Source organism: Odontesthes bonariensis, chromosome 6, assembly GCF_027942865.1.
Source record: "Odontesthes bonariensis isolate fOdoBon6 chromosome 6, fOdoBon6.hap1, whole genome shotgun sequence".
Classification (NCBI taxonomy): domain Eukaryota; kingdom Metazoa; phylum Chordata; class Actinopteri; order Atheriniformes; family Atherinopsidae; genus Odontesthes; species Odontesthes bonariensis.
In genome coordinates, this window is record NC_134511.1 from 19925341 (window position 1) to 19944056 (window position 18716).

The 18716-nt window shown below is 41.9% G+C and overlaps 1 protein-coding gene across 3 annotated transcripts in view; it reads right to left on the bottom strand.

The window, feature by feature from the left end:
- Positions 1-447: 447 nt before the first annotated feature.
- The window catches only part of ccser1 (coiled-coil serine-rich protein 1), a 112370-nt gene continuing 94101 nt past the window's right edge, over positions 448-18716 (bottom strand). The window contains exon 11 of one of the 3 annotated variants that reach the window (XM_075467791.1): positions 448-3272. In XM_075467791.1, the coding sequence (XP_075323906.1) occupies positions 2538-3272 (735 nt within the window). In that variant the 3' untranslated portion in view covers positions 448-2537. The remainder of the gene's footprint in view (positions 3273-18716) is intronic. The other 2 variants (XM_075467792.1, XM_075467793.1) reach the window with 2 other exon arrangements.

The window sequence follows — 18716 nt, forward strand, 5'->3', positions numbered from 1 at the left end:
GAAGCAGCTACTGTTTGCAAGTCATAGAGTGGGATGCTGGAGGAAAGGGAGAAAGCAACATCATGTCGAGATAGAATGTCCATGGACTAAAAAGAAAAGGAAAAAAAGGGTGAACGTGAGGGAGGGACAGTGGCGAAAATGAGACTCAAAAGGAGGGACGACGGTATAAGGAGAGTTACAGCTTTCACCACGAGAACCAGAGCAGCTGTCCTTCAGGCTTTTCTTCACCTCTACCAGGTTCTTTCCTCGTGAGGTGTGCATCACAGCATACACGCATGATTAACACAACTCCCCGCGAGCCAGATGCTATTTAGAGACAGACAAGGTCAACAACATCTCCAACATTTCACATGGTGTGTAGACGCCAGGAGCTGTGAACCACTCGCCTGCACAGAGCACAAATGTAGCCCCCCCCCCCCCCCCCCCCCTCCCCCCTCACATTGTGGGATTTGTTTACCTCAGAGCTGATGGGGAAAGACATGACTGGTCAAAGGTTTTGTCAGTTTACAGACCAGATCTTCCAACAGTGGCAGAATGAAATGACAGTTCTAGTTCTAGTCCTGCAGTTTTTAAAAAAAAAAAAAAAGAAAAGAAAAACAAATACAAATAACTGACGTTTGTAATTGTGAAACATCTTGTTCCCACATGTAAAACCCAGCAGTCTCTGGCAGTTGTATTTAATGTATATGCCATTCAAAAGGTATGTTTCTCCCTTTCCAAAACAACATTCCTGCGAGTCTTCGCCTGACCTGCCGAATGTGATCTTATTTAAACTTCAATAAAAAGTAAAGAAGGTTACATACAAGCACTGGGTTTCTGTGGAAAAACTCTGCGCTTGCACTTTTTACAAACTGAATCGCTTACAGATTCATGTTTCGGCTTCTTTCGCGTCTTAATTTGATCAAGTAAATGGCTTTCCTTGCAGTATTTGCTCTAATAGGGCTCTTATACACCAATCCGACATGAAGAACCAGCGGTGACAAGAGGCGCCCTGCTGTCTCTCCTCATGTCTCCAGCGTCTGGGCAAACAAAATCGCCCACGGACACACGCCTGCACAAGAACACTTAACCCAACAGTGCAGAAAGGGGGATAACGCTATGCACATTAAAGGTAACCTGAGGAGTGTGAGGATTAAAAAGAAGAAAAAAAATACATAACCATGTGTTGTTTTTGTTGTTGTGTTTTTCAGCAATGTCACACAAAGCTGGTCTATTTTCAATCATGGTTTTTTGTTGGTCTTCACCGTCTTCAATGAATGTGGCCAGGTTGTCGTGAACAGTGACGCTTTAAAGGAATGAAAGTGACAAATGAGAATTCCTTGCGTGGAACCTGTTAAGTTAGCCATTCGCTGATACGCTGATTCTCCATGCAGACTCGGTGAAATGATTGTCGAAGTCAACTAGTTAAAGAAGACATGTCTGCCAGCAGTAATGCCACCGTGTTTTTTTCCGTGGAGCCCTAATCGTGTCATAAAAAGTCTTAGTTTTAACTTAACAAGGTACTGAATTGTTCAAGTTGCCAGTATGTCATTTTTAGAAAGAAACATCATTACAACCTTACTTTACCAATCCGACATCATGGCCAGACACTGATTCTTGTATACGGTGCATCGTGGGTCAAACAGCAACCTTAAATTTTGACAATAAAAAAGTGGTCCAGTGTTAAGACAATATTAGATCTACTGGTTTATGAGCACAAGGAGAGACATTCCGTTCTCCAAACACTGTACAAACAGCTACATGCCCGATTCCCCTCTTGGAACACTGAGATGAAAGATGATACTTAGACATTATTGTGAAAAGAGCACAAAATGCCCACCTGTGTTTTTCCCAAATCTTAAAACGCATGCAGTGAAAGGATCGCAGCTGAGGATGTTCAGCGAAGCGCATGGCGCGTTTGATCGGTGGCAACATATTATTGCAAGCGCAAATTACGATCAGCCTCGTTAAGGAGCACACTGTTAAAATGGTCAAGTCATGGATAAAAAAATAAATCTTTAAACAATGCGGACACCTCATCGCTTCGATCAATTTTAACACCGTGTCATTTGTGCAGATGGTGAAGCAGAGATATCACAGATGATGTCTTTGTGTCAAGAGTGTGCATTTCAGTGTGCATGGCTGCATTTGTGTTTGTGTGCATGGGTAAGTGCTCGTGAGTCTGTGTGCACTTTGTGTTTCCGTGGGCGTAAGCTCATCTGAACTGTCAGCATGACACAACGTGGGAGCTCTGATAGACGGGTGAGTGCCTTTTTTCATTCTCACTGCCTGCTATGTGTGTGTGTGTGTGCGTGTGTGTGTGAAGTTGCATATGAGGCTGTGTTAAATTTCCAAACAAAATGTGAGTCAAGAGCTGGTCTGGGTTTCAAAGTGTGACTGTAAGCGGGTGTGATGATGATTCGTAGGGGGAGGACTGCAGCAGTAACATATAAGCAACTTTAACCCAAGAAGCAGCAGTTTGAAATTCAGACAGTTTCGTCACTTGGGTCGATGACGTGGCTGGTTGTGGCTGGAATGGTGTGAGTGTTTGTGTGCTCTCAACTGTCTCTCTGCGTCAGAGCTTGTAGGTCGGCAGTATGTAGGGAATGTTGGAGGAAGACATTTTTACGACTATAGCTATGCAGAGACAGAGGGCCTCGTGGGGGTTGTCCTAAACGGCCAGTGAACGTGGAGGAGGAGGCTGATGAAGGAGTGGGAGGTGGAGGAGAGGCTTGATCAGACGATGAGACGCTCTGAGAGGGGCTCCCCCTGCTAGCAAGACTGTGAAGGCTGGAAGAAGCACTAGCCCCCACTGCACGGGGAATATGGCTTTGAGGATGGTGATCTCCACCTCCTCTCCTTCCCCCTCCTCCCTCTCCTGGAGTTAAGGACTCAGAGGAGGAGGACACCCCTTTGAGCTGCTTGGACAGGGAATGAACAGAGGTGTGATTGGCCACCACAGACCCGGAGCCTGGGCCCTGATTTGGGCTAAGACCCGGGTGTGAAGCTTGAAGCTGGGCTGGTGTGGTGGGCGAGGCCTGGGCGGAGGACGGGTTGGAAGAGCCAGGAGTCGGATTCAGAACAGGGTTATGGGCTGTGGGCTGAGCCGGGTGGTGGCACTCAGAAGCAGTAGGCCGTCCAAGCAGTGATGGATGGTGATAGGGGTGGTGCTGGTTAGAGAGGTCCCCTCCGAGCACTGCCCCCACGCCCCGCACCACCCTTCGGTCCCTTGGAGCCTGGCTGCTGCTGCTGCTGCTGCTGCCTTGTCCTGACCACCGGCCTGGATGGCTGGTCTAAGAGAGGCAGACAGAGAAAATAAAAAATACCATTAATGGAGAGACTTGACAGTAAAAGGGTAAACAACTCAGTCTGCTCTTTTGTTTGAGAGTGTGACACAACCTGACACTTTTCCAAAATATTAGTCAGGGAGCACGTCTCAAGAGAAAAAAGAGCAAGAGAGAGGAAAACACAGGCAGACAGAGACAAACAGAGAGACAGGAAACACGAGAGAGTCCTGTTCTGAGTTCAGTATAAATTGTTAATTGGGTGACATTTGGAGAACGTTCTCTTTTGGGCTCCTGCAGCTTTGTGTAATTGTTTCTAAACCAACTGGAACTTTGCTCATTAAAGAACAAGCACAAATGCACTCGCACATTCCGAAAAAAAAAAAGGGAGGACAAGTTAACATGTGCATAAATGGAGATATGCACTCAAGGTATGCACAAATCCCACTCTCACTGCAATAGGCTCTCACTCTCTATCACACATACACATACAAGCACACAATGGGGAAGATGGCACATAAAGCTATATGGCAGAAAAAGGAGCCACCTGTTCTCTTTCACACTCCACTGCACCCCTTATGCAACATATCTCATCACTGGCCCTCTTCTCGCTGTAGCTCTCAATCTCACACACATCCAACCAAAATCACACTGGGACTGAGTGTGTGGCGATCACTAAAGAAACACAATCTCAATCTGACACTGAACCTCGAGGGAAAGTAAGCGGAGATGACATTTGCCAACTGGATGGCTGTGTGTGTTTTCCTATGCGTGGCGTACATACGTATTAGCATGTGTCTGTGTAATTGTACACGTACTCGCGGTGTATGCATGTGCAACACGACGCGCTTGTGATTTCATTGTATTTACGTGTTCGGGCATGCAAATCAAAACTAAAAGAAATGCTTTGTCAAGGCTGTCTGCAGAAATTCGGTGTGAGAGGTAAAAAATGTAATGAGCCAGAAACCAGCCAACTGAAGGCACGAGGTACAAGAATGGCACTGCTAATTCAGTGAAGCAGTTTCAATGCATGAGCTACTGCACACTGTCAACCTGCAATTAAGAGGTAGAGGAGAGATCACCACGAAGCTGAAAGCATGGAAATGTGTACGACAAATTTGTGACTTTAGGCAGAAAATCAGTTGGTGTGTTGTCTAACTGAGCAAACCATCACAAGAATGACAAAAGAAAAACAGTGAAACAAAGAGTTAAATTCACGAAACCAATGTAAATCTAATTTCCCCATGAAAAGTACCGACACGTCTTTTAGAGTTGGCAGTGTCTTCAGGCCGTTTACCTGCATTTACTGATGCAAAAACGTTAGCGTCACACACACACACACACACACGTCACCAGTGTTCTGTTAGTGGTGTTGGTCATTGTTTTCAATACTACTAGATTCTTAAAATTAAAGGTATCTGATTCATGGAAAGTACATGCTGGCTCATTAGACTATAAAAAAGAACAATATTTGACCCACTTTTGCACACATCATACACATCTTTAATGAGTGCTTGGACAGACAGATTTAATGAGGTAATCCTTTTCATGCAATAAAAATGAAAGTAGAACTAATTATATTAATGTACATGGTTGGAAAACTCTGTCAGTGCAAAGGCTTGTGAAAGCATCCAAACCCTTAAACACCAGCAGACTTGAAATATCTTGCTCTGAGGTGCTATTTCTAGCTTTTTCTCTTTTTGCATTTCAAAGTATGAGAGGATTCTGGGAGGATTTAGTTGTGACTGTTCTGAGCTCTAATTTAATCTGAGGCAATATGGAATACAGAATGGGGTAAATATGAACACATAAACAAGGTCTCGAGGAGAGACAAAAAGTGAAGGGGAATGACCTTTCTTTTAACTTTTTTTTTCTTTGTGCTTGCTACTGATCATCAAGTTTTTTATTTTTATTTTCTTTCTATACCTTTAAGATAACAGGCTTCCGTAAGCTTGTCCCCATATTTCCTCCTGGCACTGAAGGAGAAAATACTCCACATGATATGGACATCTGGACTGGTGGTGTTTTTGGATTTCAAACATCTAAGAGTCATGGCTCATTAAAATGCTGGTTATAAAAAGGGGAAGAAGTAGTAAATCTTCTGTGCTGAATACCTCTCATGCTTGTAATGCTCCAATCTAGAATATACAAAAACTTAAAAAAAAAAACACTACCTGACATGCTCATTAGTTTCAAATTTAAAAAAAAATCTCAGCTGAAGCTGGGCAATCTGCACTTGCAAAAACATAAAGAAAAAAACTGCGGTCTTTGTCCGTACAGCTTGCTTAAAGAGCTTTGGGAGCGCATTCGGGCTTAAAAATGGGCTCTAATGGGTGGAAAAACAGTACAAGACTTCTTGATCTAATTAAGAGAAGTAAGAGTTACCATTTCCAACCAAATTTTTAACATGGGGTGTGGTGTAAAGGAACATGAGCGAATTGCCAAAGAGTTGTATACCTCCCATGGGATTGTAGATTTACATGGGGTGGCTTAATTAGGGCTAATCGCTAATCCTAATATATATATATACATATACACACACACACAATGTTTTTCCACCTTAGACATTAGAGAAAACAACAGAAGGTAAGGCGATAACAGCAACACACAAACTGACAACTGACAAACTTTGAAAGAAATAATTACCAGGCACAGCACAAAGTTGACTGTGGGAACATATGCTCAGAATCAAAGGCACTTTTTTGAATTAAGTTAGGAAGACAGATGCAATGAATCAAATCCAACAAATCAAATAAATCCAAAGTGGTAAATCTTGAAGAGTGTGCATGTGAGTGCACACGTGGGACTGAACGACGGCACAGTGATACACTGAAACGGGAAAAAACAAATAGATAAAAAACAGAGGAGAAAAAGAATAGACAGGAGACAGTGTATGAAAGTAAGAAATGATCAAAAACAGACGCAAATAAAAATTACACCAAAAGTAGAACAGACAGCATGCTTCAGAGGGAAAGAGAGCAGGACTGATTTACAAACTCAGGTGTCCTTTCTCAAGTACACGCTCTGCGGCAACCAGGCTGCCTCTCTGCCAGTTACAGAACAGCCTGTGTGTGTGCACACGGTCCAATAAATACACACAGACACACACACACAAGTAGACCTAAGTAAATCAGAGTGATTTAGGGAGGCCCTCTCTTGCAGCCTTAGTTTTTATTGGGCCATGAAGAATACAGCAATGGTGTAATGGACAAGTTTGCATAAAATAGGTCTTTAATCCTTAAAACAACCCTCTGTGACATTTTTTATCTATTGCCTTTGGTACATTTCATCCTGGGAGAGCATAGAGGGGTGAAAATTTTATTTCATGAGCTGAGCATTGAGCTGCAATTTGTGTCCTCTTCAATTACATAGCTCGACCACACTCTTTCTTTGTTCTTTTTTTTTTTTTTTTTTTTTTGGGGGGGGGGGGGGGCATATTTCCTCATACCCAATATCTTTAGAAAACTACCCAAGCAAGCTGAGCTGATACTACGCAGCGGTGTTAAAACAATGCCGACCACCGATTGATCAGAGAATAGTGACAACATCTCCGAGGCAGCAGCACTGAAACCCTGCGGATACCAGCACACTTCCTTGTTCTTTGAAGAGAGAAGTCAATTAGATATCCATGTGAACACAGACTGCCAAACAAAAGACCCCGATATCCATCTGTTCACACAGTTCAGATATCCACGTGTGGGAATTGTCAATCTAAGAGCCCATTTATAAACATATAATAGGAATTAACAAATGTTTTTTTTTCTTTTTTATGTCCGCTGACCACAGGTCAGTTCTGTGGCGCACAGTTGATAAGCTCATTATAAAAAGATGTTATACACCTCTGTGCTAAGAGCTGGTCAGTGTGATTACTCCACCCCTGCAGCAGAATATCTGCAGCAGCAAAAAGTCAAGTTGAGCAGTCAAGCCTCTTCAAACGCCACTATTCTATGGGAAAAACAGCATAAGTACCGTACAGCTGAATCAAGGAGCGATAGGCCCGAAGTACGCAAAGAACCCCCAACTGTCATTTCTATCAAATGCATGTAATGACTCAGTGTCCCTTCACCCATGCCCCTAATTCTAATGGAGGCAATGGGGATGAAATGATTTAGACACCTGTTTTCTACCCAAGCACAATGAGCTTGAAGAGATCAAAATTTGTCAATGTAATTTCTTTATCATCTGTGACACCCACACACTGCAGAAAGAGTAACCCCGTGGCTCTTTGAAAGTGTGAAACACTGGGGTGTTTAACAAAGGACAAGCACCATTCAGCGACATCCTCTAACCATGCATAAATCGGATGCACGAGTCCAAGTCATGCTCTCTCAACCGCTTAACCTTGATTTGAAATGAAAAACAATCTCATTTACATGTGTCTGTATATCTATGCTCACAGACACATAGATTGAGCTGTTAATCTACAAAAAAAGCCAGGAGCAAAGTGGTTATTTTGATCTCGCCCCTGTAATCTTCATAATCCTTAATGACAAACCAAAAGGTCCTTTTAGTCATAAAAAGTAAATCACAAACACTTGAAGAGGGTTGAAAACAAAACTGTTCTAATGCACTGCCAGTGCTACACATAGCTTTGCAATGATTCTATACAGTTTAATGCTCATAGACAGAGTTTGAACAAGCTGAGAAACCATATTTCTGTACGCAGTGAAACCCACCACTCTCTAAGTAGCATTTCCTGTGCTCCAGCCGAGGTTGAAACATTGACTATTCACAGGCATGAAGTGTATAGAAGAGTCTCTGAGGGCAGAAGCCGTATAAATCAGCAACAAACAATCAAACAAGAGGTGAAACTAAGCCTGGGCCTGACGTCTCAAGGCCACGGCATACCTTTTACTTTGAACTTATTGATTTCCATCAATACATGACCTACATAGGAATACATAGAGAATGAGTCGTATTCAACCTGTAGCAGCATCCCTTCCTGCCCTCACTCTCTTGATATAGACTTTATTGTTATCTTCAGTCTTTCTCTCAGCTCCACTCCCTGCCTCTCTTCAGACTCACACTTTTTATCCTCTGTCTGTGGCAAGTAGCAATAAAGTTACAGTGCATTACATGATCAATGAAACGTACTGGATTAAAGTCAAGGAAATCCTAAAGTACTAATTATGATATAGATCAACACAGTAATTGCACAAAAACAAGAACGGGAGAGAACTCCGATAACTAAGAACACTGCACATTGTTCTAATTCTGATAGCAATCATAGTCAATTGTGACATATGCAATGACAGTAAATGCTGTTAAAACCTTGATTATAAAATGGCAGTAGGATTTTGTAACTGTAGCCCTTTAATACAACCATCACGTTTTGTGTTGAAATGGTCAAGTCAGCATTTAAGTGTTTGCAAATGAATAATTCATGACATTTTGATTTGAGTGCACGCTAATGTTTTAACCATGCGACCACATTGGAGTTTACGCTGTTAGCAGTACTTAAGTCGAACCTCCCTCTTCTCCAATTTCTCAACTTCCTCACAAGTTCTTTCTTTTGTTCCTTCTTCCCTCCTTCTCTATTATTCAATTTGGTGGTTAAGGGTGCCTGTGGCAGACAGGTTGAATTGAGCCTGACAGCCAGAGGATTGATGGTATGTTACTGCAGTCTGAAGACCACAAACAGAGAGAGAGAGAGAGAGAGAGAGCGGAGGGAAGGGGGGGTCTGAAATGATGAAGAAAACACTGAAAAAAGCTAAGTTGAGCTGTCAGTCCAGCCCACACTGCAGCAAAATGCCAATCAGAAGGCGGGATGTCACATCCTGAACATTCTTTATGCAGGGGCTGCACTATGAGGTGGGATGCCACGCGGTGCTAATCGGCTCATCTGACCTCTTTCCAACAGAGTTCACAAGCAAGTGGTGGTGCATTCAAAGACAGTTTGTGTTTTTTATCTGAACAAAGGAATTCCTATTTGTAACTGCAATGCTCTCCTCTGCTGCCTCGGAGAGCAGGACCATTGTTCCTTGTACAGTACAAACAAATTGCAAATTGTTTTTTGAGAAGCCAGGCAATTTCTGAGGCAACTATAAACTCAACATAGCAGTGATATTCAGGGGGAACATTACAACTCAAGCTCATTTTGTTTTTTTTATTGCTCTTAATAATTGCCTGAATATACCTCCTGTTGACAGTTACTCTGTCCAGCTTCCTGGTATAAATGATGCTGCCTCGTAAAAGCAGGATGCTTCTCACTAATAAAACACATCAGTAATCAGGACCACTACTAGGACTGGAAGCATCACCCTTCACTTCAGATTAGAGACTTTCAATGTGATCACTGCCTGAGACTGGAGTTGCAGACCAAGGGTCTGATAAGGGATTTTTTTTGGTCTCTTCTTATGATTGTGGGTGTTGAATGGTGTATTGCCCCAGGGCTTCAAATTCCTTCCATAGTGAAAAAGGGAGGCTGGCAAGTATGGAAGCCAGTGCCATGCTGCGGCCAGGAGACCTAATGAGGTTTCTTGAGCAGCTCTGATGGGCATGGATGCTGAGAGTCTGGCATTGCTCATCAACCACCATCTCCAACAGGTCTGCGTGTGCACGCACACACACGTGTATCCGTGTGTGCATGTGTGTAATCATGGCAAAACTCATCGACCACCAGCCTGTGCCAATATGCTTCGTGAACATTGCCCAGAAAGACAAGTAAGTGGGGAGGGGTGGAAAAAGTAAAGGGAAAGAACAAGCAAAAACCAGGAAGGGAAATAATGGAGGATACAAATAAAGGGAAGAAAGTGAAGCAGAGTAGAGGCGCAGAGAGGCCAAAGCAGAAAAAAAAGCAAAAAGGACACAGAAGAGAGATGAGAGAAAGGTGATGGAGAGTGGGATAAAAGATTGAGAGAACAGACACATAACATAATATGGAGAAAAGAGCAGGTCAAAGAATAAAGGGGAGGGGGTGGCGCACAGGTAATGTGAGGTAAAACAACAAAGGAGGAGACGATAGCCAGACGGGTGATGAGAACTGCAGGGACGACGTGAGAGGAAAAGGTGACAGCAGAGAGCCAAAGACACAGAAGATAAAAGAGAGAGCTAATTAGAAAGCTAGGGACTGGAAAGAAGAGAAATGCTGAGAGACAGCAAGTGTGAGAGTGTTAGCATCCCTATAAGGCAAGAAAGCTACAGCTAGGCAGGGAAGAAGAGAGTCTAACACCAATTTCTGTCCCACTGGTATCTAAAGACGAAATTGGCTTCAGATCCCAATGAAACTTGGGACTTCTTTGCAAATAGTAATGTTACCGTACAGGTCTGCACATGCACCAAAATCATTGCAGATATAACACCTATGAATGTGGTGATATATACTTATCTGAAAAGCAACTACATAATTCTATTTGGAGGTAATTGCTTGAAATTAAATGCTTGGTGTGTGCCGCTGCTAATTTCAGCTTTTCTCTGCCTAATCTAATCATGGAGCCACTTTAGTGGTTCAGTTATTGAATACATGGATGTTTTACCTGGTCTGCATCCAACTGATTTTAGCTCCACATTAGTCCATGAAGCTAACACTCCCTCCCTGTGCCCTCAGCTGCACAGTATCTGGATTGATTGCTGCTCCTGGCTGCTCCTTCTGTGTCAACATGGCACCCACTGGTGTGGTCTAATTACTGCAAAAGCTGTGATCTATGCACACCATTACTCTGTGCCTAATATGTTCCTGTTGCTGTCACTACTGCTCAGTGCGAGTGTGCACAATATTTCTATGGATTACTGGATTAGCTCTGTGTTATTACAGACACTCCCAAACCAAACCTCTTAAAAATAGCACATTCTCTCCCAAAGCTGACACAGAACACCCATCTTGTCCTTGAACTGGGCTGTGTTGACAGTATTACATTGGCAGTGACGAGGAACCGCAGCCACATCCCGAGCTGGACTCCTGTCAGTGTCCATTCCCTTGGTTTCACATTTCTTTTTCAACCTGAGACCTGAAAGCAGGCCTGGGGTTATTCCACCTTAATAAGGGTACCACTGTTGGCATCTCCTTGTTGCATCCCCCCCCCCCTCCGGGCTGCGGGGGTGCAACTGTGGTAATGTTTTGCTCTTTGCCCACGACTTCCACTGTAACTCTTATATTGCCTGCATGCATGGCCATTAATCACAAACCACAAAAACACTCTACTGCACTTCTTGGTAACTTCTCTAAACTTTTTTTAACTCTGCCGACTACTGCCTTTCCCTCCATCTATTCCCAGTGTGCGGTCATGAGCATGTCTTGCTCTGGCAACCTGTCAAGCCACAATGGAAGAAAAAAAAAATAAAAAATCCAAACCTATAATTTTATTTAGACTGCGGACTGTCACCCTGCAACAATACACCATCCTCCCAAGAAACATCTCAAGGACAGCAAGTTTATATTCTTAAAATGTCTTCTAGCCGAATATTTTCAGCGCATCCTCTGTGGACTTCAGGAAAAACCCACAAAGAAATGCTCAACTCATCCAAAACTCTGCAGCCTCAACTTTCACTTACCCCATGAACACACCCTCCTTCTCCCAGTTATATTAAGCAGTTTACTCTCTGCTATAACTCACTTGCTACCGTATGTGCAGCCATCGACACCACACCGTGAATGCGTCAAATGAGTAGAATGTGTACAAACATAAATGTGAGATAAAAAGACAGCAATAAAGTATCGAGGCTTGACAGCTTGACAAGGCAGATTCACAGACTGACAGTAAGGGAGACAATGAAGAATGAAGTTATGACAGTGTGGTATGGACTGTCAGGCTGACGCACTGTGTGGGAGAATTCAGGAATTGCAGCAGTTGAGGTGCTTGTGTTTTGGGATAAACATCTTCGCATAAATGTGTACATTTCCAGATTGAGCGTGTGTTTAAATGATGTGCGTGGCCTGCAACACGATGCTGAGCAGTGACAGGGTGTGAAGCTGATGGGAGGCAAAGCTTGTGTGTAAAAATGAAAAGCACACGCATATACATACATATATCCCAACTGATCACACATATCTATACCCTCGTGCAATTTGCGCACACTCCATCAAGTAGACGTACGCAGCATAAATTCCGCAGCCTTAATTCCAATCATGACTTTATTTCACGTCCTGTCTTACAAACACACAACAGCCCTCCTACCAGTTGTTACAGCTGATGAGTTGCTTTGCCATTTCTCAAACTGTTGTGCGTGATGGGTGAGCTGTAAAAGGTGGGGGTGAGGGGGAGAAAAAAAAAGAAAAAAAGAAAAGAGAAATTGAAAAAACAGCGAATGAGGAGAACAGACAGGAAGAGAGGAGAAGAAAAATAAATGAGTAGATTTCCCGTCAAATGTCTGGAGGAGCTCATGATAATGCTGCAGCTGCCACCTGCGTCATCACAGTGAAAACAACCGACTGCCCCGCTGCACCCACATTTCACTCAACAGGACAGAAAGAGGAGGAGGAGACCGAGAGCTTTCTAGCGATTCGCTGAAGCCACTTATTTAACACCTCCTCGCACTAAGTGGTATTGCTGCCAATGTGGGGTTTAAATGTAGAGAACCATATTTTTTCATCCTTTCCAGGCATAATGCCTGCGATGTTTTGCTTCACCTGTAGGATGTTATCCAGGGGGGTAAAGAAAAAGTGTCAGAAATTAAACTCTTTTATGGCATTATAATGATGTAACATACAAGTGAGCAGTTATTTATTGTATACGTTTGAAATCTGCACTAAAAAACAAGGTTGGAGCTTAGATGAAAAACATATTTTCATCAACAGAACTAAATGAGCTTCTTTCTTGCTCATTTGGGTAAAATGTAGTGACCCATTGTAAGACACACTGGTTGCTCCTCATGGGTGAAGCTGGCCCGAATTCTGCGCTTCATTGTGCATCTGTCAGCGAGCCAAGACAGGGCCGCACTGCCTTGGAGAAGATTAACTGATGTGATTGGCAGTTGCCAACTCCTAACACACATACAATTAATTTGTCCTAATTCAACCCCCCCCCCCGAGCCTCTGCTGCATCAGCTCATCAGGTCTTAAAACTACCAAGTATCTGTTATTCACAGCTAAGTGAGCCTGTCCTCTGGGCTTACATTAAAGGCCTGTGCAGCAGAATGAACTTCAATTCATTTGATCAATTTACTCCCAAACAAACAAGTAACTATTTGTACAGACAATCAACACAACGCGGACAACGTCAGCCGCTTCCATATCGACCACCTCTTTGGTAGAAAGCATTGACGGGGTAAAAAGTTAAAAGCGATGTCTTTTCAAATCCTAATTTAAAGAAATATTCTGGTAAGACTTGTCGCTACTAAATCATTTAAATACCATTTTCAGTGCTGTGACAGCTAATTATGAGATCCCATTAGCATGACTAGGTGGCAGCAGAAACAGATGTCATGAATAAAACTCAGAGTTCCCACATAGCTGCAACTAGAGAAAAGTTCACACATTCAGTTTCTATTGAATTCACAAACAACTGCATTTTTCTCACTTTGAAACGGAGGAAATTTTCGCATTTTGCGATTAAATGAAAGTATTTATTCTGAACACTACAACTTATGTGTGTGTGTGTGTGTGTATATGAAATAACTTCATATTCTGTTTCGCTGTATGAGCTGGTGTACAAAATAGCCACTTGTATTCCAAGGCCAAAGCATTATATTGTCTCAGTAAAAAAAAAAGTCACAGCATTATGAGCCTCCGATCCTGCCAATTCAGATTAATAATCAGGAGGAGTTTAAATCTCCCATTCTCTGTCCATTTCATACTTCCCATAACTTAAATGCGAGAAGGGAATAGTCATCAAAGACCATGGAAACATTATCAGTATTTCCAAATTCCCATCATACGTAACAACACATTTATTTCTTTTTGAGCAAAGAGTCACGGTAGAATTTTGTATCTGTAAACAACAACGCTGCTACGATAAGCAGAGTGCAGTAGCTGTTGCAGAGCTCCTGGAAAGTATCCAAAAAGACATAATTTTTCCAAATGAGCCACATTTTCCAAATGAGGTTGGGCACAGAAAATGAGTTTGCAAAAGTTATTTTGCTCTAATTATGTTTTAATGAACTATTTTTGTTCAGAATAATTGAATCTTTCCACATGTACAAGCCACAGAGATCATTAGCCTACATTCTGCATTGCCATTGTCATTGTTTCTGCTCCGTGTCCCAATTTTGGCCTCCTTATCGACAGTTACACTGAAAGGTTGCAGTTTAACCGCCTGCTCATTGCGCAGCAGTTGGGCTGACCACAAATAAACAGCACTCACTGGGCCGGAAAACCACCACGCAGCAGCCACGGAGCCGTGAAGATTTTGCAATACCTGGATAAATGCTAATTGGGCTCTATTCATCCAAAAATTCAACCTGCTATCTACTGTGTGCAAACGAGTCAAGCAATCGCACCAGGTTCAGAAACAAAACAGAACCATACTACTCAGAAATCAGAAGTTGAGTACTTCTTTTATATATACATATATATATATATATATATATATATATATGTATATATATATATATATATATATATATATATATATATATATATGTATATATATATATATATATATATGTATATATATATATATATATATATATATATATATATATATATATATATATGTATATATATATATATATATATATATATGTATATATATATATGTATATATATATATATATATATATATATATATATATATATATATATATATATATATATATATATATATATATATATATATATATGTATATACAGTACAGACCAAAAGTTTGGACATACCTTCTCATTCAAAGAGTTTCCTTTCTTTTCATGACTATGAAGATTGCAGATTCACACTGAAGGCATCAAAACTACGAATTAACACGTGGAATTATATACTTAACAAAAAAGTGTGAAACAACTGAAAATACGTCTTATATTATAGGTTCTTCAAAGTAGCCACCTTTTGCTTTGGTTACTGCTTCGCACACTCTTGGCATTCTTTTGATGAGCTTCAACAGGTAGTCACCTGAAATGGTCTTCCAACAGTCTTGAAGGAGTTCCCAGAGATGCTTAGCACTTGTTGGCCCTTTTGCCTTCACTCTGCGGTCCAGCTCACCCCAAACCATCTCGATTGGGTTCAGGTCCGGTGACTGTGCAGGCCAGGTCATCTGACGCAGCACCCCATCACTCTCCTGCTTGGTCAAATAGCCCTTACACAGCCTGGAGGTGTGTCTGGGGTCATTGTCCTGTTGGAAAATAAATGATGGTCCAACGAAACGCAAACCGGATGGAATAGCATGCCGCTGCAAGATGCTGTGGTAGCCATGCTGGTTCAGTATGCCTTCAATTTTGAATAAATCCCCAACAGTGTCACCAGCAAAGCACCCCCACACCATCACACATCCTCCTCCATGCTTCACGGTGGGAACCAGGCATATAGAGTCCATCCGTTCACCTTTTCTGCGTCGCACAAAGACACGGTGGTTGGAACCAAAGATCTCAAATTTGGACTCATCAGACCAAAGCACAGATTTCCACTGGTCTAATGTCCATTCCTTGTGTTCTTTAGCCCAAACAAGTCTCTTCTGCTTGTTGCCTGTCCCTAGCAGTGGTTTCCTAGCAGCTATTCTACCATGAAGGCCTGATTCACACAGTCTCCTCTTAACAGTTGTTCTAGAGATGTGTCTGCTGCTGGAACTCTGTGTGGCATTGACATGGTCTCTAATCTGAGCTGCTGTTAACCTGTGATTTCTCAGGCTGGTGACTCGGATGAACTTATCCTCCGCAGCAGAGGTGACTCTTGGTCTTCCTTTCCTGGGGCGGTCCTCATGTGAGCCAGTTTCTTTGTAGCACTTGATGGTTTTTGCGACTGCACTTGGGAACACTTTCAAAGTTTTCCCAATTTTACGGACTGACTGACCTTCATTTCTTATAGTAATGATGGCCACTCGTTTTTCTTTACTAAGCTGCTTTTTTCTTGCCATAATACAAATTCTAACAGTCAATTCAGTAGGACTATCAGCTGTGTGTCCACCTGACTCCTGCACAACACAACTGATGGTCCCAACCCCATTTATAAGGCAAGAAATCCCACTTATTAAACCTGGCAGGGCACACCTGTAAAGTGAAAACCGTTTCAGGTGACTACCTCTTGAAGCTCATCAAGAGAATGCAGAGTGTGTGCAAAGCAATAATTACAGCAAAAGGTGGCTACTTCGAAGAAACTAGAATATAAGGCGTATTTTCAGTTGTTTTATACTTTTTGTTAAGTATATAATTCCACATGTGTCAATTCATAGTTTTGATCCCTTCAGTGTGAATCTACAATCTTCATAGTCATGAAAATAAAGAAAACTCTTTGAATGAGAAGGTGTGTCCAAACTTTTGGTCTGTACTGTATATATCACTACTATCATTACTTTTTACACATAAAGACAGACCACAAAAAAGACATGAGAGTGTGTGACAGCACAAAGACAGGAGAGTGAAGGACGTGCATGGGTTGTTTTAGAAGACATTTTACATTGACATTCACATACTGAAGCATCGCTGATACAGGCGTCAGGACTGAATAATGAAAAGACTGGTTCTATAATTAATGACCCTCATTGTATCCTCACAAAACTGCTGAGGATAAAGAAATTGGATGAACATACATACGCAATGAAGCAGAAGCTCTGATGTTTAAGTTTGAGCAGCTTTGTCTCTGGAAGTTCTTTTGATTCCCCTGAAATTCTGAGGAAACGGACGTAGTCACAACAAAAAAACAAAAAGAATTTTTTATAATGATCCAGAGTAAGTGGTTTTATAGAAAGGTCACCTGCTCTTTGATGATGAGGTGATTAAACAGATGAAATAGTCTTGTAATCTTTTAAGAACACAAATGGGAAGCCATCTTTGCTTTTTCACAAGAAAGAGTTTAAAAAAAATGTATTAAAAAATTGATTTGATGTCAGTAAAAAAAACAAGGGAAAAACAAACTCGCACGGAAAGACAAATTCCAACATAATTAACCACATTTTCACAAAAATATACAAAAATGTCCAGATACGACTAACCTGATGAAAGAGAAAACAAACACGCACCTGTCAGATATACCTTTGGATTAACTCTAAATAAATTTGATTAAACAGCAATGCGCTGGTAAAATCTGGTTTAGAAAAGTAGAATATAAGAATCTGTATTCACCAGTGTGCTTTGAACACACACACGCTGGAATTTAACATCTGTGAGTCACGAAGACTCAAGGAAGCACACTACAGAAGGTGAACACACACCCAGAGCAGTGGGCAGCCGCAGTTAAAGGGCCCAGGCAGAAAATCGGGGGGTTTGGGGGGGTGCCTTGACTGGGAATGGAACGAGACAGAGTTGGTCATGCACTGCTGCAACCCCCATTGTTCATCATCTGCACCAGTGCTTTCACGATGATTCACTGGTAATTCTAAGCATCTTTTAACAGTTTAACTACTCATTTTGTGAGGTGAGAAAGAAGGGCTGATGTAAGGCAAGGTCCAAGGACAAAGATGTATGAAGCTGGGTATACTCACAAAGGTAGAAAGTTAGAAAGGTAGAAATATGTATTCTTTTTGGAAGTTTTGTCTCTTTTAGAAATCTCAATCACCGTGAAACTAGAAGCATGTACGCAAATCTGATTTCCCACTCCCATTTTTAGCCATGAATGGAGGAGGACACTACCCAACTTAGTTATTTGCATACCATGACACCGTTACACTATATAGACAGGATAGTGACAGCACCAATAAAGAAGAGGCATAGTTTTACCAGATATAAAACGTAAAACTCAGGCCCTAATCAGTGAAGCAGAGGATAAGGAAAACTGATTTCTTTTGGTGTTCTCATCTCCGCAATCATGAACAAAAACAGCTGAATTAGAAAAGACAAAAAAAAAACAACCCACGTGACTAGTTTTGTAAGTTCAGGGCAAAGGACTGCAGAGGTAAAAAAAAAAAAAAAAAAAAATGGAAGGCAGCCGAAATACACATCGGCTTTGGCAGCTGCTTTATCTGCCACAGCTGATTGCACAGCCTGTACAATACAACGTCCTGCTCGGAGAGGATCAGGAGAGACACACGGATGTACAGATGGATCAAGGTGTGTTTGCTGTTTGCTTAAACAGCTCTGTGGAAGTCTATAAGACAATCTTAAGCCAGAAAATCTGAAGGATCTCAAACTTTTTGTTTTCTTTCTAAAACGCTCATCCCGGAGAAAGCTCCGTGGACATGTCGGTTTGGTGGTGTGGTAAATCACTTGGCCTCTTTTTCTACCTCACATCGTTGGTACATTATAAGTACGTCCGTAACCATGGTCTGAAGAGGTGGCACATTTTTCACCTCACCATCGCTTTCTGTCAGATTCCCAGTCTGCCTTTTCTGCGCATGTACTGTTTATGCATCTGTTCCCAGGTCTGTTACAGAAGAAGGACACTGACCACAATGTTTTCTTATCATTTAACTGAAGTTCGCCAAACTTGCCATCTAGAG